The sequence below is a fragment of the Lolium perenne genome, chromosome 3 (genome assembly GCF_019359855.2).
Source record: "Lolium perenne isolate Kyuss_39 chromosome 3, Kyuss_2.0, whole genome shotgun sequence".
NCBI lineage: Eukaryota > Viridiplantae > Streptophyta > Magnoliopsida > Poales > Poaceae > Lolium > Lolium perenne.
Window position 1 is genome coordinate 316867908 of NC_067246.2, and position 21673 is coordinate 316889580.

General features: G+C 43.0%; 2 protein-coding genes across 2 annotated transcripts; one reads left to right on the top strand and one right to left on the bottom strand.

Moving 5' to 3' along the window:
* The first annotated feature begins 7278 nt into the window (after positions 1–7278).
* LOC127345571 (probable potassium transporter 2) lies at positions 7279–15238 on the top strand. The gene is made up of 10 exons (XM_051372058.2): positions 7279–7435; positions 8175–8412; positions 8652–8900; positions 9008–9058; positions 12162–12422; positions 12525–12577; positions 13170–13284; positions 13367–13621; positions 13731–14880; positions 14973–15238. Exons 1-9 carry the CDS (start codon positions 7394–7396, stop codon positions 14819–14821), a joined length of 2355 nt encoding a protein of 784 aa, XP_051228018.1. The 5' UTR covers positions 7279–7393; the 3' UTR covers positions 14822–14880; positions 14973–15238.
* Positions 15239–15263: 25 nt separating this feature from the next.
* LOC127345570 (uncharacterized) lies at positions 15264–21425 on the bottom strand. Its single transcript, XM_051372057.2, has 15 exons — positions 21283–21425; positions 20867–20939; positions 20511–20532; positions 20304–20382; positions 20129–20161; positions 19835–19983; positions 19600–19756; positions 19182–19422; positions 18864–19102; positions 17503–17766; positions 17321–17431; positions 16727–16951; positions 16438–16641; positions 15842–16018; positions 15264–15750 (listed from the first exon to the last, which is right to left on the bottom strand). Exons 1-15 carry the CDS (start codon positions 21382–21384, stop codon positions 15538–15540), a joined length of 2289 nt encoding a protein of 762 aa, XP_051228017.1. The 5' UTR covers positions 21385–21425; the 3' UTR covers positions 15264–15537.
* Positions 21426–21673: the final 248 nt, after the last annotated feature.

Here is a 21673-nt window from a genome sequence, read left to right on the forward strand (position 1 = left end):
CCCTTTTTTTTTATTCTCTTTTTTTCTTTTTTTTTCTTTGTTTTTCTTTCTTTTCATTTTTTTTCTTTCTCTCTTTTTTTTTCTTTTTGATGGTCTCCACGGCTCTTTTCATTTTTAGGGGCAACATCCTAATATGACAACACACTTCTTGGTACAAATAACTCATAATGAATGAAACATGATGTATGAAACTGTATGCCTCTGCCAATGTAGCAGGATGTGCAATGATCTAGCGTAACATGGGTAAACCACACATCAGTTGTATATGATCATGCAAAGCAATATATAAATAATAAATGACAACATGGCATGTAATGTAAAATGGATGTTGCATGGCAATATATCTCGGAACAGCTATGGAAATGCTGTGGTAGGTAGGTATGGTGGCTGTTTTGAGGAGATGTATGGGCTTATGTGTAGGAGAACAAGAGAAAGTTCTCCCACGGGTTTGGATGTACCGGCGAAGTATGCACAATTCTCAATGTGAGCAAAAGGCAATGCACAGTACCGAAGAGGCTAGCAAATTTGGATGGTGGAAGTGCCAAAAACCGTAGCTTAACATTAGTCAAAAAGAACTCACAAGCTTATTGCAAACAACTAGCAGGTTCAACATTAAGAGCATGATTAAAATTTACTCCAAGGAGGGCTGTTCACGGTGGCACAAGTACCCCGCTAGCTCCCTCGACCTTCAGCACAACTTAGTTATTACGATGAACTCTCAGACATGGAAAGCTATCAAGTCCAACTACGCCTTCAACTATTTAATTAGAGTTTGTAGTACGGCACAAGCTTAAAGACAACAATCCACTACTAATTTTAACTTATTTATCCAGCAAGCCTTACCATCTAAATACCTCAAAACATTTGCAAAGAATCAAGTTATCAAAGCTCAATGTTCTAAGAGTATTTTATTATACACTACCACATGCAACATTTCCCGTTTCCAACCATACAACAATTTAACGAAGAAGAAACTTCGCCATGAATATTATGAGTACAGCCTAAGAACATACTTGTCCATATGCAACAGCGGAGCGTGTCTCTCTCCCACACAAAGAATTCTAGGATCCATTTTATTCAAACAAAACAAAAAGCAAAAACAAACCGACGCTCTAAGCAAAACACATAAGATGTGATGGAATAAAAATATAGTTTCAGGGGAGGAACCTGGTAATGTTGTCGATGAAGAAGGGGATGCCTTGGGCATCCCCAAGCTTAGACGCTTGAGTCTTCTTGATATATGCAGGGGTGAACCACCGGGGCATCCCCAAGCTTAGAGCTTTCACTCTCCTTGATCATGTTGTATCATCTCCCTCTCTTGATCCTTGAAAACTTCCTCCACACCAAACTCAAAACAACTCATTAGAGGGTTAGTGCACAATCAAAATATACATGTTCAGAGGTGACATAATCATTCTTAACACTTCTGGACATTGCACAAAGCTACTGAAAGTCAATGGAATCGAAAAATCCATCGAACATATCAAAACAGGCAATGCGAAATAAAAGGCAGAATCTGTCAAAACAGAACAGTTCGTAAAGATGAATTTTATTGAGGCACCAGACTTGCTCAAATGAAAATACTCAAATTGAATGAAAGTTGCGTACATATCTGAGGATCACTCACGTAAATTTGCATAATTTTCTGAGTTAGCTACAGAGAATTTTGCCCAGATTTGTGACAGAAAAGAAATCTGTTTCTGCGCAGTAATCCAAATCTAGTATGAACCTTACTATCAACGACTTTACTTGGCACAACAAAACACAAAACTAAGATAAGGAGAGGTTGCTACAGTAGTAAACAACTTCCAAGACACAAAATAAAAACAAAGGTACTGTAGTAAAAACATGGGTTGTCTCCCATAAGCGCTTTTCTTTAACGCCTTTCAGCTAGGCGCAGAAAGTGTATATCAAGTATTATCGAAGGATGGTGCATCTACAGCGGGGTTTGGAGTTTTCTCAACCATGCATAGTATATTGGATACATAAGTTTTAGTGGCTCCCTTTTCATTAGTCTTGGGCTTGCTACTCTCATCAAACAAATTTTCAGGAACAAGCCAAGCATAGTTATTTTCTAGTGCGTCATTCATCGCTAGAAGCTTACATGGTATTGGTGCTTTGATCTCCCCACCATCATTAATATTATTAGTGTACCTTACTCTCTCCATGTCCATCTTTTCAAGGAGACTAAAAAAATTGGTATAAGAGCCAAGCATCTTATATTTAATAAAGACCTTTCTAGCCTCTCTTGCTATACCACCAAATTCTCTAAGAAGGGTTTCTAAAACAAAATCTTTCTTTTCCCCTTCTTCCATATCACCGAGTGTAAGAAACATGTGTTGGATTATAGGATTTAGATTAACAAATTTAGTTTCCAACATGCGAACTAAAGCAGCAGCAGCAATTTCATAGGTAGGAGCAAGTTCTACCAAGTGTCTATCTTCAAAATCTTCAACGGTACTAACATGATTGAAAAATTCTTCTATATTATTTCTCCCAATTATAGACCCACGTCCTACCGGCATGTCTTTTACGGTAAAATTAAAAGGAAACATAATGAAATAAGTAAAGTAAATGCAAGAAACTAATTTTTTTTTTGTGTTTTTGATATAGAGTGCAAGACAGTAAATAAAGTAAAACTAGCAACTAATTTTTTTGTATTTTGATTTAGTGCAGCAAACAAAGTAGTAAATAAAGTAAAGCAAGACAAAAACAAAGTAAATAGATTGGGATGTGGAGACTCCCCTTGCAGCGTGTCTTGATCTCCCCGGCAACGGCGCCAGAAAAAGAGCTTGATACGCGTACAACACGCGTCCGTTGGGAACCCCAAGAGGAAGGTGTGATGCGTACAGCGGCAAGTTTTCCCTCAGTATGAAACCAAGGTTTAATCGAACCAGTAGGAGCCAAGAAGCACGTTGAAGGTTGATGGCGGCGAGATGTAGTGCGGCGCAACACCAGGGATTCCGGCGCCAACGTGGAACCTGCACAACACAAACCAAGTACTTTGCCCCAACGAAACAGTGAGGTTGTCAATCTCACCGGCTTGCTGTAACAAAGGATTAGATGTATAGTGTGGATGATGATTGTTTGCAGAGAACAGTAGAACAAGTATTGCAGTAGATTGTATTTCAGATGTAAAGAATGGACCGGGGTCCACAGTTCACTAGAGGTGTCTCTCCCATAAGATAAATAGCATGTTGGGTGAACAAATTACAGTTGGGCAATTGACAAATAGAGAGGGCATGACCATGCACATACATATTATGATGAGTATTGTGAGATTTAATTGGGCATTACGACAAAGTACATAGACCGCTATCCAGCATGCATCTATGCCTAAAAAGTCCACTTTCAGGTTATCATCCGAACCCCCTCCAGTATTAAGTTGCTAACAACAGAAAATTGCATTAAGTATTACGCGTAATGTAATCAATAACTACATCCTCGGACATAGCATCAATGTTTTATCCCTAGTGGCAACAGCACATCCATAACCTTAGAGGTTTCTGTCACTCCCCCAGATTCACGGAGACATGAACCCACTATCGAGCATAAATACTCCCTCTTGGAGTTACTAGCAAAAACTTGGCCAGAGCCTCTACTAATAACGGAGATCATGCAAGATCATAAACAACACATAGATATAAATTGATAATTAACATAACATGGTATTCTCTATTCATCGGATCCCAACAAACACAACATATAGCATTACAGATAGATGATCTTGATCATGTTAGGCAGCTCACAAGACCCGACAATTAAGCACAATGAGGAGAAGACAACCATCTAGCTACTGCTATGGACCCATAGTCCAGGGGTGAACTACTCACTCATCACTCCGGAGGCGACCATGGCGGTGTAGAGTCCTCCGGGAGATGAATCCCCTCTCCGGCAGGGTGCCGGAGGCGATCTCCTGAATCCCCCGAGATGGGATTGGCGGCGGCGGCGTCTCTGGAAGGTTTTCCGTATCGTGGCTCTCGGTACTGGGGGTTTCGCGACGAAGACTATTTGTAGGCGGAAGGGCAGGTCAAGGGGCGTCGCGAGGGGCCCAGGAGACAGGCCGGCGCGGCCAGGGCTTGGGCCGCGCCGCCCTACCTCCTGGCCACCTCATGGCCCCACTTTGTTGACTCTTCGGTCTTCTAGAAGCTTCGTGTGAAAATAGGTCCCTGGGCGTTGATTTCGTCCAATTCCGAGAATATTTCCTTACTAGGATTTCTGAAACCAAAAACAGTAGAAAACAACAACTGGCTCTTCGGCATCTTGTTAATAGGTTAGTTCCAGAAAATGCATAAATATGATGTAAAGTATGCATAAAACATGTAGATATCATCAATAATGTGGCATGGAACATAAGAAATTATCGATACGTCGGAGACGTATCAACCGCTATCCAGCATGCATCTATGCCTAAAAAGTCCACCTTCAGGTTATCATCCGAACCCCTTCCAGTATTAAGTTGAAAACAACAGACAATTGCATTAAGTATGGTGCGTAATGTAATCAATAACTACATCCTCGGACATATCATCAATATTTTATCCCTAGTGGCAACAACACATCCACAACCTTAGAACTTTCTGTCACTGTCCCAGATTTAATGGAGGCATGAACCCACTATCGAGCATAAATACTCCCTCTTGGAGTTAAGAGTAAAAACTTGGCCAGAGGCTCTACTAATAACGGAGAGCATGCAAGATCATAAACAACACATAGATAATAGATTGATAATCAACATAGCATAGTATTCTCTATCCATCGGATCCCAACAAACACAACATATAGCATTACAGATAGATGATCTTGATCATGTTAGGCAGCTCACAAGACCCGACAATGAAGCACAATTAGGAGAAGACGACCATCTAGCTACTGCTATGGACCCATAGTCCAGGGGTGAACTACTCACTCATCACTCCGGAGGCGACCATGGCGGTGAAGAGTCCTCCGGGAGATGATTCCCCTCTCCGGCAGGGTGCCGGAGGCGATCTCCTGAATCCCCCGAGATGGGATTGGCGGCGGCGGCGTCTCTGGAAGGTTTTCCGTATCGTGGCTCTCGGTACTGGGGGTTTCGTGACGAAGGCTATAAGTAGGCGGAGGAGATAGGTCAGGGGGCCACACGAGGGCCCCACACGCTAGGCCGGCGCGGCCAACGGCTGGGCCGCGCCGGCCTACTGTTTGGCCACCTCGTGGCCCCACTTCGTATCATCTTCGGTCTTCTGGAAGCTTCGTGTGAAAATAGGCCCCTGGGCGTTGATTTCGTCCAATTCCGAGAATATTTCCTTACTAGGATTTCTGAAACCAAAAACAGCAGAAAACAGCAACTGGCTCTTCGGCATCTCGTTAATAGGTTAGTGCCGGAAAATGCATAAATATGACTTAAAGTATGCATAAAACATGTAGATATCATCAATAATGTGGCATGGAACATAAGAAATTATCGATACGTCGGAGACGTATCAGTATGTCGAGGCTCCAACCGAATGTCTACCCAACCAGCTGGCCGACGGTGGCGACATATGTAAACGCCGTGATCCTCTGTGGGGCCGAAAGGCGCCGTTGTGGAGTTATCCAGCACCCACAATACACATGCCATTTTCTTAGGGAAAAAGCCTAGCCTCTGTCGACGGGCTGGGAGGTGGCGTCTCCACGTAGTTTCCCTCTTTAGGGCGGCGTCTTGAAGATCTTCGCCATCGTTCACACTTTCCTTGGGTTGGACGTGCATGATATCGCGGTTGGAAGTTTCCGGGTTGGTGATGTGTGGGTTTCGTGTGGCGGCTTGCGTGGCAATGATGCTGAAAATGATCGATGGTCCTGTCACAACAAGACCATGTTAGTCGGTTCTCTTCTGGCAATGTTTTTCGAGCATCTTCATTTTAGCGGTGTACGATGACATGCAAGGGGAGGTTCGGGTGTAGTTCTTCTTAGGAGTGGGTCTTGCGCATCTCCTCTCTGGAGCTCGTCATCAGATTCAGAGCTTCCGTTCCCTGTGAGGAGCTACCTACTTGGCATATGCCGGATTGACCTTCATGGTGTCGCTACGGTGAAGTTCTCTTTGATGGCCATTTCTCAGAGTGGTTGTAGACCGATGATAATGATATCGGTGCCAAACCTCGACCACGATCCTTGCTTCGGTGGAGTGTGTGCACCTTCCGTGGGTAGTAGAGCGGTTGTGTGTGCCCTCGCAATGGTCGTGTTACACGATGGTCGACGAGGGCATTTGTACCAGTTTTTGGATGGTCGACTTCTTGCTCGCATGGGGGTTCCTCCCAGTCCAAGCGTATGGAGGAGAAGCGACAGGATTCGCCGGCGTAGCGTCTTGCTCGGCGGAGGCGACGACAGGGCTCGGATGGGTTACAATGTAATTTTTCTTTTTTCTAGGCTTATCTGTAAGATACTTGGTTAAATGCCCTTCCTCGCAAAAAAAAAAGTGATGTAAATCGAGGTATAGCCCACTCAGCGGTGGGCAGGGGCGGATGCCTTTCACCCACACGACTCCTCTTTCGCAATTCTTTGGTGGTACTGTACCACTCTTATAAAAAAAATGTCGTGTGGATCCCTGATCCTTGTCTTAAAGTGTCACAAACACGCGCGGACACTCATCCCTATGAACGCACGCACGCATATCCTAAATATGAGCACCTTCGAAGGACCGAGCCGACATATCTTGAGATTGACGAAGTCACTATTAACGCCTCACTGTTGACGGGCACGTCACCTACCACGGAAAGCAAAGCGCCGATAAATTCTAAAATTAATTCAGATAAATGCAAACATCAATGTCAAGTCTAGGACTTGAACCTGGGTAGGCTGGTGCCACCACAAGCGCCGATAGATCATTTTTTTATCTCACATTTTGCTTTTTAAACTAACAACGTAGGTGTATTTCTTTATAAAATAATATATTGAGCAAACGGTTAGATTTTAGCACATGAAGCAAATGAGTTTCTAGTTACCGGTTTGTAGTCTACGGTGGATGACAATTGCAAGGTTGTACCTTTGTCACTGGCAACACATGGATGCCTTTGCTCCGCCGAACTTCGGTAACATATTAGAATCATTTCTTTCTTTTTTTGGCTGACAACATCGGCATAATAAAACACTCCTTAGTGCAAGGATGTATTCATTTTTCTTAGTGTGGAAGTCATCTATAATTGTCAATTTCCTTCAAAAAAAAAAATGTTTGCCAATGAGCATGGGCATGCTTAAGAGAAAAAGGGCATAACGGCAGTTCCTAAAATAAAGGGTATAATGGTAATCTTCGTCCCACGACAGTACAATGAATCAATCGATCGATGATCCGTAGCCTCTCTTCCTCGTGTCCTATAACTTGACGGAATCGCGCTGTACCGCCGGCCGGACACCTCGCGCCGCCGCCGCTTGACTCCGATCGATGGACGCCGAGGCCGGCCCCGCCGGCGCAGAGCAGCTCCCGGTACGCGCCCGCGGCTCCCTCTCATTGCCCCTGCTCTTTCATTTCCCTCGGCATTGTTCGTTGGCGCTGGCCGGACCGGACGTGATTCGGCGCCCTAAATCAGAGCGCTCCCGTTGCCCGGATTGCGGCGCCGGTACCAGGTTCTTGGGTGATGACTTGATGTGGATTTCTTGCGCGGAATCGAGGGTTCCGCAGCTTCCACGAGGATCTTATTATGTTCATCCATTCATTTCTATTTGATTTTTTTCTGGGGCTCGATTCGGAAAAGATTCGCTGGTAGTATTTTGTTCTTGTTGTATTTACCTCCACGAAATTCCTGTTTGTCGTATTGAATTTTTTTCTGCGAATGAATGAATTGGAGATTGAACGAGTTAGACTTCACCACCTTTTGCAGACCCAATTGATTTTTTTGGTAAGATTTGATTTTTTAAGTCAGGAAGAGCTTTTTTATGATGAAAAAAATGTCTCTATTGGTTAGCAATCACTCTGTAATCCTATCGGAGGGTGTGATTGCCGTCAACAGAAAAAAATGATTAAAAAACATAGAAGTGCCAATTTCATGTCTTTAGGCAGGACATTTTATTCAGTTAAGTTCCAGATAATAGAAAAGAAGAGCTACGATTTCGCAGTTTGAAGCATCAAGAATACCTCTTATGAACCTATACTTCCTGTAGAGACATGGAGCGGTATGCTTCTGCATGGCAAAATGGTGTTCTAACTGTTTGTTATGCATTTTCAGTGGAGGCAACACTACAAGAATCTGGTGCTGCTAGCATACCAGAGCTTCGGTGTTGTGTATGGGGACCTAAGCACATCCCCCCTCTATGTGTATAAAAGTACATTCTCAGGAAGGCTCGGACAGTACCAAGATGAACAGACAGTATTTGGTGTACTTTCCCTTATATTTTGGACCTTCACGCTTCTTCCTTTGCTCAAGTATGTCATTATTGTATTGAGCGCTGATGACAATGGCGAAGGTACACCATAATTACTTTGTAATGCGTTGTTTTTGTTTTATGCCTGTCATTACTTCATTCGTATTGTTTTAATTGGTTGGGACTTTTATGTAAACAGGCTCACAATCTGATCCGATAAATCAGCTTATGAGAAATATATATTTAATCCATTTTCTGACATACCGGACTATTTTCCCCCAAATTTTCTCTATATCGTTGGTCAATTGAGGACAAATAAGCAGCTGCTGTCACTTTTGTAGGTGGACCATTTGCTCTGTATTCTCTCCTCTGCAGGCATGCAAAGCTTAGCTTGCTTCCAAATCAACAAGCAGCAGATGAGGAGCTATCTACATACTACAGAGAGGGGTTTTCTGCTCAGCATGGGTCTTCACCTTGGCTAAGAAGGTTCCTAGAGAAGCACAAAAAAGTCAAAACTGGGCTTCTCCTTGTAGTTCTATGTGGTGCTAGCATGGTGATTGGTGACGGTGTCCTCACTCCAGCAATCTCAGGTGGATTACTTCTATCATCTGTTTGTTACCTTTCATGTAAATGCACAATTATTAGTATTAACCTCTCTGTATGCTTACCATGATTTACTCTGCTCCTTTACTCGCAGTGCTATCATCTATGTCTGGGTTGCAAGTTCGAGCTACTGGTTTACAGGAACGTAAGTACAACTCATCCATTTGAAATGTGAACTAACAAAGCACACATATGTGCTTATATGGAGTATTATGTGGTTCACGTTACCTTCCTGATTTTTATTTGTTTCTGAACTAACCACGAGGCATGAGGTGATACATGCACTTCTTTTGGTTATATTTCTGTACTATCACATATATTTAGTCATTTGGTCGCATCTTTTTTTTTTTGAGAATTCGCCCATTGGCATTTATTCAATCGACGACATAAAATCTAGCTGAACAACCTCAGCTAGAAATCCAGGGATAGTATCATAAGAGACTACATAAACATCTAAAGAAAGAGCAGCTCGCGCACAGGCATGTGCCACTTTGTTCGCTTCTCTTTTTTACAAAACTAATTGAAAAACCCGGAAAATTTGAGAGTAAACACTTCATCTCTCTAACCAATTGGGAGCACGGAGACCGTTGCTCATTTCCTCCATTCCAAACCTTCACTATTGTTTGACAGTCTGTCTCAATAGCAACTAGAAGCCACCCCTTCGAACGAGCCAGCAGCATTGCATCTCTACAGGCTAGCATTTCTGCTATAAAAGGATCGGATATATGCGAATACTTATGACCCTCCACCATAACCACCTCCCCAGCATCATCTCGGACAACTATTCCTGCACCAGCCGATGATTCTAATGCAGAGATAGCTCCATCAGTATTTATCTTCAACCATCCAGCTGGTGGTCTTTTCCACCTTGGAATAATGCTATCAGCAATCACTGATTCAGTCATAGGAATATCCAACTGACTTTACAAATTCATAAACCAGTTCCATAGATTTTAACGGCTGGTATTTCTCCTCTCCATGATTTTATTTATTCCGACTTCCCCAAATTGCCCACATGACAGAAACCACTACAGCTGCATCATACTTCTTGATCAAAGAGGGATCAAGAATATCTCTTGCCCAGGTTGCAGGGTTCAGTTTTGGCAATTTCATGTACATTTGGTCGCATCTGATTAGCTACCCAGAGCACATCATTTTTAGTGGCACGATACGCAATAGTATGGTGCAAAATCTAATGTCTACTGTATCGTATATATATATACTAGCACAAAACCCGTGCGTTGCTACAGTCATCTTAAATAAATGGTTAGCGGTTGACATGTTTTAATTTATACAACAAGCAATCCAAATAAAGGATCCATTCTAAGTCAAACATTTGCGTCAGGCGTGGCACCCGAGCGACGCACCAGACACCCGGCTGCCTCCCCTTTCTACGAATTCATTCTAAACTTTGAAAAATTATTGATTTCACATGAAGCTTATTAAATAATCCATGTATATTTTGGCTAATGTTCTATATCCACCTAAAATCTATAATATGTAAAGATCCATCACCAGAATAAGATATCATGGAGACTTGTGATGATGTTGCTCAGCATAGATCAATTGGCAGCTAATTATAGACTAATCATAGGCTCTAGAGGTTTGTACATAAACCCTATTCAGATATTGCTATTTTCTCGAGGTGAAGAAAAAATTCAACACGTTGGGCTCTGCAAGAAATATGTATAGCTGATGGTGTATGTAATGTACATAATTAAACCGTATGCATATCTCACAATCACACATATATATGGCCATATAGGCTAGCTGCTTAGCTACTATAAATCATGTGTATATATAACACTCTTTTAATCAAACGTACCTGGTTGCTGCCTGTAAACGCACAATAATGGATGCCACTATGCCGAGTCCATGACTTCTTCCAAACAGTATGCGCCCTTGAAGCGTGGTAGGAAATCCCGTTTGGCGCGCGCCTCTCTAGTCTCTCATGTCTCTCCTACCCTCAGCTTGCCGTCTGCTACCAGTAGTCTCAACGGATCTAAACCGATGTCCGTGCGCCGGGTTCTGGTTGTTGTGGCGATTGTTGATGATCTGCGCGTGGTCGGTATAGAGTTCCTTTCTCAGAGAGGAGAGGCGATGATCGAGTCCTTGTACTACACGCTGCCCAGGCGTTTGCCCGCTCGCCTGAGAAACGCCATCCATCGATCTCACGCGGCACCGTCGACGCTGGCAGCTCGGTACCGGTGATGGGCCGTGTCGGGCTTGACGCACAGCGTAACCCTATTCTCTATCCATTAGAAGTACACGTCTGGTCGGACCTTTGGCTGCTGCCGGAGCCCGGAGGAACTTGAGGTTACTCTTGAGCTTGGTCTTGGACAGGTCGAGGGACAGAGCAGGCCGGTGTAGGCGACGGTGATGGCGCCGAAACCCTAGGTAGTCAGTCGCATCTCCCTAGTTTTCCGGTTTCTTATGGGGGCGGCGACTTCAGCATGTTGGGTTGACGCTGGCAGATCCGTAGGGGCACAGGAGCAGGCGTGTGCGTTGCGCCAATTCTTTTCCTTTCTGTCTCTTCTCCAATTTTCTTCAGGTGTGTTTGTGCCGGTCACGGTAGTTGTCGCAGTTCAGAGGAGGTGGACGTACGTGATCGCGTTTTCTCTCTTTGGTTCTTTTACACGAGCGGTGGTGGACGTACGTTCCTTCATCAGGTTTTTTAGCGCTGGTTTTTTTAGCGTGGAGCGGTTTGAACGATGAGATCCCAAGTTTTTCTGTCGCGCGGGACAGGAGAGGCCAGCGATTTTTTTTTACGGACGATGGTTTTCTTACGCACGGACACCACCGATCCGCGTTTAATAGTAAAGATATGCTAGGAGCATATGGCTGTCTCTTGAAAAGTTCAAATACTACATTGAATATAGGCGAGCTGGGTGGTGAAGCAACTTCACCGCAGCAAGAAGCCTAGTGAGCAGTTGACATGACGGAAGGTCATTCTACCTTTCCCCGTCAACTCAGCCGCGCTTATAAAAAAAATTCATATAAATCAAAAAAGTTTTTCAACGCACAGCACCCTAAGGGTCAACTTAAGCCCCTTAAGGAAAGATCTTTTTTGTTTTTCAAATACTAGTTTAGGTAGATTATACATCTGAAGTTTTTTTTGTAATATTTCTGGACATTGGATCGTGTCATTGTATGATTATGCATCCTTATTTTCCAAACATGTATTTTGAAGTTTGGGCTTATTATATTTTTAGGATTGACTGCTGCAAACACAATTTGTTTCTACACAGGTTCGGTGGTGCTACTTTCATGCATTGTATTGGTTGGTCTGTTCTCCTTGCAACACCGAGGTACTCAGAAGGTGGCATTCATGTTTGCACCAATTGTTATCATCTGGCTCTTCTGCATTGGTGGAATTGGATTGTACAATATAGTTCATTGGAACCCACGGATTTACCAAGCGCTCTCTCCATATTATATTATTAAGTTCTTTAGGACGACCGGCACAGATGGCTGGATTGCTCTAGGAGGAATACTACTTTCTATGACAGGTTAGTAACTGTCAGGATCTCAGGGGGTAAAATTGTGCTTTGCTTGTTCTCTTTTGTAGGTCAAATACTAGTAACGGTTTATGCTTCTTTTGCACTTTACAGGCAGTGAGGCTATGTTTGCCGATCTCGGTCATTTTACAAGTGCATCTGTCAGGGTATGTTGAGCTAGTGATGATCTTTATCTGTTAGTATCTTCACAGAAAACTTCACTGGCTGTATAGATCCTTTTATGTCCTGTAATTATATTGATGCTGCGGTGCTGTGTAACAAAGCAACTATGCAGAAATAACTTGGAAAATATGTTTCACCAAAAAAATTTGTTATGAAAGAAGCAGAAAAGGTTCATGTACCAAACGACCTTTTTGTGGCAACAGATTGATTTAACCTGCATATTTTAAACGAACGGCATTCCCTAAAGAACCTATAATTTGTTTGGTGTGGACCAAATTTGTTTTAATGATTTTATGACACTATTCGATATACTACGTCTGTCCATAAAAGGATGTCGCAAGTTTGTCTAAATTTGAATGTATGCACACTCTTTAGTGTATAGATACATCCAAATTTAGATAAATCCTCGACATCCTTTTATGGATGGAGGGAGTATTATGCTTATGCTTCTCATTTTATCCCTGATAATTCATAATTCTGTTTCCTTAAACTTTAACTGCTCCTTCTGGCACGCTTTGCTGTTGAAACTTTATATTTTTTTTATAGAACATGACCTTGTTTTTTTCCCTGTTACAGCTAGCTTTTATTACAATCATATATCCATGTCTTACACTGCAATATATGGGCCAAGCAGCGTTTCTATCGAAGAACATGTTCCACATGCGCACAAGTTTTTATGACTCCATCCCAGGTTTTGCACCTCTCTCACACATCTCCCTCCCCTCTGCTCCCTCCGTTTCTCCACTGTTGTATAATTTTAACTTGTCATCCAGGACCTATATTTTGGCCTGTATTTGTGGTGGCTACTCTCGCTGCAGTTGTTGGAAGCCAGGCTGTAATTTCAGCAACATTCTCTATTGTAAAGCAATGCCATGCTTTGGGTTGTTTCCCACGAGTGAAGATTGTTCACACATCTAGGTGGATCTATGGGCAGATTTACATTCCTGAAATAAATTGGATCCTTATGGTGCTATGTGTAGGTGTCACAGTTGTGTTCGGTGATACAACCCTTATTGGAAATGCATATGGTAAGCCTGAAATATGAAACGGAGTATCTTTCTTGTAGATAGGCTTTTGATATTTCCAGCATCCTCGTTTACGGAGAGTCTAAGCATTCTCCATTGTTTATAATTTCAGGTATTGCTTGCATGACTGTTATGATTGTTACTACATTCTTGATGGCATTGATCATCATCTTTGTTTGGCAAAAGAACATACTATTCGCCTTGTTGTTCCTATTATTCTTCGGGTCCATTGAAGCTGTGTATCTTTCCTCTTCGCTCATGAAGGTTCATCAGGGAGGATGGGTGCCTCTTGTGCTTGGTTTCATATTCATGTGTGTTATGTTCATTTGGCATTATGGATCAAGGAAGAAGTACCTGTTTGATCTTCAGAACAAAGTGTCAATGAGATCAATCCTGTCTCTAGGTCCAAACCTTGGCATCGTTCGTGTTCCGGGAATTGGACTGATCTACACAGAGCTGGTGACTGGTGTGCCCGCCATCTTCACGCATTTTGTCACCAATCTCCCTGCCTTTCATGAAGTCCTAGTATTCCTTTGTGTCAAGTCAGTGCCGGTGCCATACGTGCCACCAGATGAGCGATACCTCGTAGGCAGGATTGGGCCTAGAGCGTACCGGATGTACCGTTGCATTGTCAGGTATGGTTACAAAGATATGCAGAGAGATGACGAGAACTTCGAGAACATGCTAGTCATGAGCATCGCAAAGTTCATCATGATGGAAGCCGAGGACGTCTCGTCTTCAGCAAGTTACGACATCGCTAACGAGGGAAGAATGGCCGTGATAAGAACCACAGAAGATGCCGGCACCCCACTGGGCATGAGAGATCTGAGCGGCCTAGCCGATTCCATCTCCACCACGAGGAGCAGCAAATCTGAGAGCCTCCGGAGCCTGCAGTCGTCCTACGAGCAGGAGTCCCCGAGCGCAGGACGGAGGCGCCGCGTCCGCTTCGAGCTGCCAAATGAGGACACCATGGACCAGCAGGTGAAGGACGAGCTGCTGGCGCTCGTGGAGGCGAAGCATGCGGGGGTCGCGTACATCATGGGCCATTCTTACATCAAAGCCAGGAGGAGCTCCAGTTATGTGAAGAAGATTGTGATCGATGTCGGCTACTCTTTCCTCCGGAAGAACTGCAGAGGCCCGTCAGTCTCGCTGCATATTCCACATATTAGCCTGATAGAAGTCGGTATGATCTACTATGTGTAGTAGGCCTAATGTGATCTTCTGTCTACATGTGTGGATCAATCTGGTGGCAACAAAGCATGGTGAGTCTGCTATGCGACGGTATCATTTCAACATGCACATTGCATTTTATCAGTCGTAAATAATTTGACAATATTTTCCTCTCTTTTTCCAGTGCTACCTATGAACCCACCCTATGCTTTTTTGTCTGGAGTTCATGCTGCAGTCTGTAGCATGGAATGCTGCATCCAGACACCCAAGTGCTGAGATGAGGGCGCTGTGCATGTTAACATCACTTCTCAGCCCCAATAAACTGCCAGACTCGTATAATTATTTAGTTTATGTTTCTTTGTTTTGGATTTTTTGCATCCATGATAAGTGTATTTACTTCCTGGGGAAAACGTTGAAAGGAATCAGTTATGTCATTTTAAATTTTGTTTCTCTCCTGAAATGGCAGTCATCCAGATTCGCATGCAACCAGTCTATTTATTCTTTTTATGCTTAGTAATATGTAACAAGGTCAGAACATCTCAAGTTTGTACTTTGTAGCACATGTTCTAAGTTTACAAGCGTATAGAAAACAAACATATGAAGTGCTTGAGCACAAGACGTGTGTGAAACATAGGAAACTAGCCTATCCTTTATTGGGAATATCTATTTACATCAACTGCCAACAGAAAAGGGTTCAAGGTCTTCAGCGAACATCAGTAGCCTCTAGCTGAACCAGCTGGAACAAAGCCTCAGACAGATGAACCAGATACAGCCACCGTCTTGTTGAGCAGCTCGCGGAGAGAACCCGGAGAAGTCACCGGAGGGCTGCACTTGAACTCTTGGCACACATGCGCCACCGCTGGCTCCTCCGTTGGGCTGCCCCGTGCCATCTGTGCAATGTTTGCATTGTTGCTCTCCCAGAATGCCATTTCTTCTATGTTCCTGGGGTCTATCTGGATCACCTGGATCAATGAACGATGTATTGCTAATCAGTAAATATGTAGTAGGGTGCTAAGCTGAACGCATAATACAACTAATTAGCACATCACTCACCGTTCTGTTTGGATCATATGATGAGAAAGCAGCTGCAACCATGTTTCGATATTCTGCAGATCCTTTGTCCCCCACCAGCACTACCTGCTTCCTTGATGGGACAGAGAGCATGTCTGCTGCGCAACACATCAGCGGCAACGCTATACCAAGTTCTCTCAGTCTAGTCTCAAAGACAGCCTACAAAGAGAACAAATGCATAAGTGGTTTCATGTCATCATATCTATGGCTGGAGTACTGACAAACAGTGTATATCAAAATGTCTCCTCTTATTCATGATCTATTCATCGGATGATGTCCTCTTATTCATGATCTATTCATCTGATGATGTGCTGTTTGTCAGTGGTTTCATGTCATCATATCTATGGCTGAAATTTCCTATTCTACCTTTTCCCAAGCTCACATTTTACATGAGGATATAGATACATTGGCAATAACAAAGAAGTGCCTACCATTTCTATCTGTTAAAATCACACTTTAAGCTACAGAAATCAAAATGCATAATCTTTTATGCTACTGTAAAGTGTAAACCTCATGTTCTGAAACCAAACTACTGCTGTAGTGTAGTGCATATAAATGTAGACTAGATAAGTACATACCAGAAGATGTTCAACATTACGTTTGTAGCCTTCAGATTTTGCAGCATCAAATATACTGGACAATCTGATCATGTTAATCGCTGCCATCGAGTTTCCAGAGGGCTCTGCTCCATCATAGTCTTCTTTAACACGCAAAAGGACAGAAGGGTCTTCTCCAGGAGTATTGAAATAGGCGCCCCCTTCTTTGTCCAAGAACAATTCATCCTGGGAGTGCTTGTAATTATGGCAAAATATGATGCAATGTACATGAAATGTAACATCAAGGAATTCAACAGTGTGTTTCACTTGCCTGAATGACTTGCAGCTGGATAGCCCACAGAAGCCACTCAATCTTACCACCATATTCATAGAGATCCAGCAAGCCATTGATTAAAAAGGCATAATCATCTAAAAACCCTGGTGCTTTTGCTGGGCCATTCCGATAACTATGATGCAGCCTTTTTGAGCTTTCATCATATAGTTTATCCTTTATAAAGTTTGCTGCCTTTTCTGCAACTTGAAGATATTCTACTGGCTGCAAAGATATTCAGAAATGGGCACTCAGAAAATAAATTCATGTGACCGTAGCTATAAATGAGCAATGGATAAACATGGTCATGTAAAGCAGGTGAAGACAAAAATCTAGCACCGGGTTTCTCCCCTGCACACAAAGGGTGAATAAGCAGGGATGGAACCTCCTGGCATATAGACCCACTGCTGATGTACATAACCACATAACTATAGTACTCCCTCTGATCCATAATAAGTGTCGGAGTCTTAGTTCAAATTTATACTACTCCCTTAGTAAAATCTTGACACTTTACGGATCAGAGAGAGTAATACTAGTTGATTTCAGTGAAACAAAACAAAATGCAATATTCAGAGTATGGAGCACAAAACATACATCGCATCCTGTTACTGGGAAATAATATTTGGTCCCAGGTGGTCCTGACTTCAGAATTTGTGAAGCCCTTGCAAAGGCAGATATTGCTAATCCATTCCATGAAACAATAACCTAATCAAATCTTCGTTAGTAGATTATGTAAGAAGATTAAAATGAGATATAGCCAACATGTAGACAAGAACCTTGTCATCCAAGTGTGGTCTTGGCCTTTTTGACCGGACATCAAACAACTTCTGCCTGCAATCTCCGAGGATCTGAGAATATTCATCAACAGACTTGCCAAACTTCGACGCTATCAGTGAACCTGGTTTTCTTTCTATTAACACATTTTTACCACCGAACTCGTTGTGAGGATCACTCATCCCCGAAAGGTCACAGTTCCCAGAGGATTTAACATAGTAGTGATTCTTGAACAGCTCTGCGTTTTCCCCAAGTGTGTCTTCGATCTGTTAAGCAAATATAAGGGAGCTTAAGCACACAACACAATGTAACAGAAAATGAGCCAACAGAATGAACAAATATAAAGTGGTATTGCTGGCTGAGGCTGTGATCCTGGTATTTGCTTCATCGGCAGGAGCATCAGGAGCATATGGTGGCAGATAACAATAAGTATTGGGGAAGTTGCCAGGAGATTAATGTCCTAACATGGGTGGCGGTTTAGCACCAGGCTTTGCACTAAATGAGTTTTAAGTGAGTCAACTTTATGCAAACTTTTGTGATCTGGTAATAAACTGGGCTGTGTGCATCTTCGCATGTAGAGGCCTGGGGAGTTGTTATCTTCCATTTTCCAAAAAGATTAGATACAATAAACTATTCAATGAAATGATGAATAGTACCAAGCAGGTACCAACTACATACTCACAGTTTACTCTTACGACCAAGAATACCTTGCAGATTTCAGGTCCTTTTAAGTCTTAACAATGGTATTTCTTGAACCGTTAGTACATTTATTGTGGAACAAGAAGAGTAGAAGAGACCATAATGTTAATCCAACTAAAGTGCAAGCTCATGAAAGAACTTGGGCATCTGAGTACATTTACTGTGGAACAGGAAGAGTAGAAGAGACCATAATGTTAATCCAACTAAAGTGCAAGCCCATGAAAGAACTTGGGCATCTAAGTACATTTATAGTGGAACATGAAGAATAGAAGAAACCATAATGTTAATCCAACTAAAGTGCAAGCCCATGTAATTAACTTGGACATCTAATTTTTTTGTCAGAAACCAGAAGGAATGTATGAAGTGGCTCAGGTTTAGCGAATTGAACTCAAGTCAACCGCAGATGGACTTAGATCATGGTATACAACAGTTTAGACTTCAAGTTCAAGGCCATACTAAGGAGTGGGGAAGGGTATCATTATGTTTGTGAATACTCCCTCCGTTCCAAAGTAATCGAAGTTCTAGTTTTTTCCTAAGTCAAACTTCTCTATTTTTGACCAGATTTAAAAAAAAAATCGTCAGTATTTACAACAATCAATCTATATAGTATGAAAATTCAGCGTATGCTGAATCAAATAAAACTAAATTTGTGTTCTAGATGTACCTCTTTACTAGTCCACACATAAAAAGAACCCTCTTTTTTCTGAGCACCTTCATATTCTGCACTGTCAGCATCTTCTGCTGAGAAAATTTCACCTTCTTCTCCGATCATGTCTCTCCTCAAATAATCAAGTATATCACGTGCAACCGAAGAATAATACTCATCTCCCGTGATCACAAATGTATCCAAGTAAACATTGGCTATCTGTCCCTGGTCGTACAACATTTTTTCAAAATGTGGAACTGCAGAGAAAGAATATGTGAGAGGAGAATTCTGCAAAGACTTGAAAGAAAATTGCTCATGATCTCAAAGTGAGTTTACCATGCCAGCACTCGTCCACACTGTATCTATGAAAGCCACCACCAATGTGGTCATGAACTCCACCTCTAGCCATACATTGCAGTGTACGAGTTACCATCTTCATTATGTTTTGGGCTTCACTCTCTTGCCTAGCTTCCAGGTGCTTTCGAAATTTGTAGAGCATTATACAATCTTCAACAGGTCTTGGAAACTTGGGAGCAGAGCCAAACCCGCCAAATTTCGGGTCATAACGGCTTGCTAACTACATGGGTACAAGGTGCAGGGCTATTAATCAACTAAACCACAAGAACACAGTTTAGCCACTGTAGTCTTGTCAAATAAATAAAACAATCCCTTTACTCAGTCAGTCTGTCCAATTGCTCGCGTTAATCATTAATGATAGCATGAAGAATTATTAAAACCGGCGTAATTTTCAAACCTTTTCAACACATTGATCTACATAACGAGCAGCCAAATCATTTGGCACATCTTGAGGGGTAGCCTTGGCAGATAATGCATCTCTAAGTTGCTCGATGACCACATTTCCTGACTGCTCAATCGCATCACGTTTATTTTCCCAGGCGTCCTTGACCTTCCTGCAGAGAAGTTATGTGCAAAACGGTCAGATCATGTACCAAATACCAACTTCAGAAATGTTGTACTTCAGCTGGTACCTTAAAATAGTCTTGAACCCAGGTCTCCCATACTGATCATCTGGTGGAAAGTATGTGCCGCCCATCAACGGTTTCAAGTTAGGTGATAAAAATACGCTCAAAGGCCAACCACCACCACCGTACAGCGCTGACACGTATGTCATATATACCTGTGACAGTATCGTCAATGAAGAATCTGGTGTAAGACTCAAAAGGAAGACAAGAAAAAACTATTGAGTATGATAATATACAACGGGAAATAAAGCCTGCGGTTCCACAAGAAATAGCAGTATTCATCACTAGAGAGCAGAATACCTTGTCAACATCTGGCCGCTCTTCCCGGTCCACCTGTCAAAACTAATAATCAGAAGAAGAATTGCAGCTACATGGCACCTTTAACTTTCACGCACCGAAGACATGTAAAACTATTTGAGTGACAAGTAAAACAATTAGCAATAAAAAAACCAATCATTAAGGAGCACAACACTACCTTGATGCTAACAAACCAATCATTGAGGAGCTTAGCAACTTCTTCATTCTCGAAAGATTCCACCTCCATTACATGGCACCTTCAATGTTCAACCATATAAAAACAGACAACAGAAACTGAGGTCAGCATCAATCAAGTTTACGCTGCAGAGATAAGTCACAAATAACAATAACATCTGCAGAAGAACAGATGCTAAAGACGACTCACCAGTGGCACGTACTATAGCCAACTTCACGGACACATCCAGATTTCCCATGCAGAAAACGAAGCATGTTAAGAGTAAAGAACAAACAAATCGGATTTGGCAAAAATTAAACAAGTGAATTTGACTACATTGTAGCTTTTCTTTGGACTTGACGTCACTACGCACTAAGCAATTATTCATAACAAAATTTACAATGACAGTTTGTCAGTTCATTACTCTGCTCCTAAGTCCGAACTTAGCACTATGATCCAATAATAACTGATGTAACACAACTCCAGCATAATTGGCCAGGAAATCAATCGAACATGATACAACAAAATGGAGTGTTTCAACCACTACATTTCGGAGAGTGCATTACTTGATAGGAAGATGGGGATGTCCAACTTGCGAGCCTTCTCGAAAGCCTCGTCTCCCCAGGGGTACCAGTCAACCTGCACGAAGTCAACGAGTTGCCAGTTCAACAGTTGTAGATGTGATCTACGGGCAGTCCGAAACCCCCTTGCCATGAGAGAAATGAAGCTAATAATTGTCTCGACAGGTTGTTCGCTTGCTGGAATTAAAATTTACAAAAAAAAAAAAAAAAAAAATTGGCAATACTATATCTGGAGTTCTGGACCACGTATAAGTTCTCCTTCCCAAGCAAAATCAATGTGTTCATCGAATTAAGCTAGCACGAAGTGGGTACGCGACTGCAAGGTGCTCGGCGGAATCCCGCGGAGAGGGGAAACCGTCGCGCGAGCAGGGGGGAGGTCGACGGAGGCATCGATCACTCACCGGGTTGTGCGCGTGCTGCAGCAGGTAGGGGCTGTGCTCGGCGGCGAGGCGGTTGGGCTTCCCCGCCGCGCCGCCGTGGGCCGGCGCGGACGAAGACGACATGGCGGCGACGAAGCGGAGGGGCGAGGCGGCGGCGGAGGCGGCGAGGCGATGGCGGAGGAGACGCGCGGAGAGCAGGAGCATGGGAGGAGGGTGGAGGCAGGATATGACCCGGCCGAGAGCGGCGGGTGGTGCCATGCGTCTGCTACCTACCGGCGACACGTCCTCGCCTCGCAGCGGCAGGTCGTGCTTCTCTGTTGTATACTGCATCTGGGTCCCACTGCTCATGGAAAGAGATGTAGTCCCTCCGTTTCCAAAATAACTTTCGCAGTTTTTAACAAAATTAACAAAA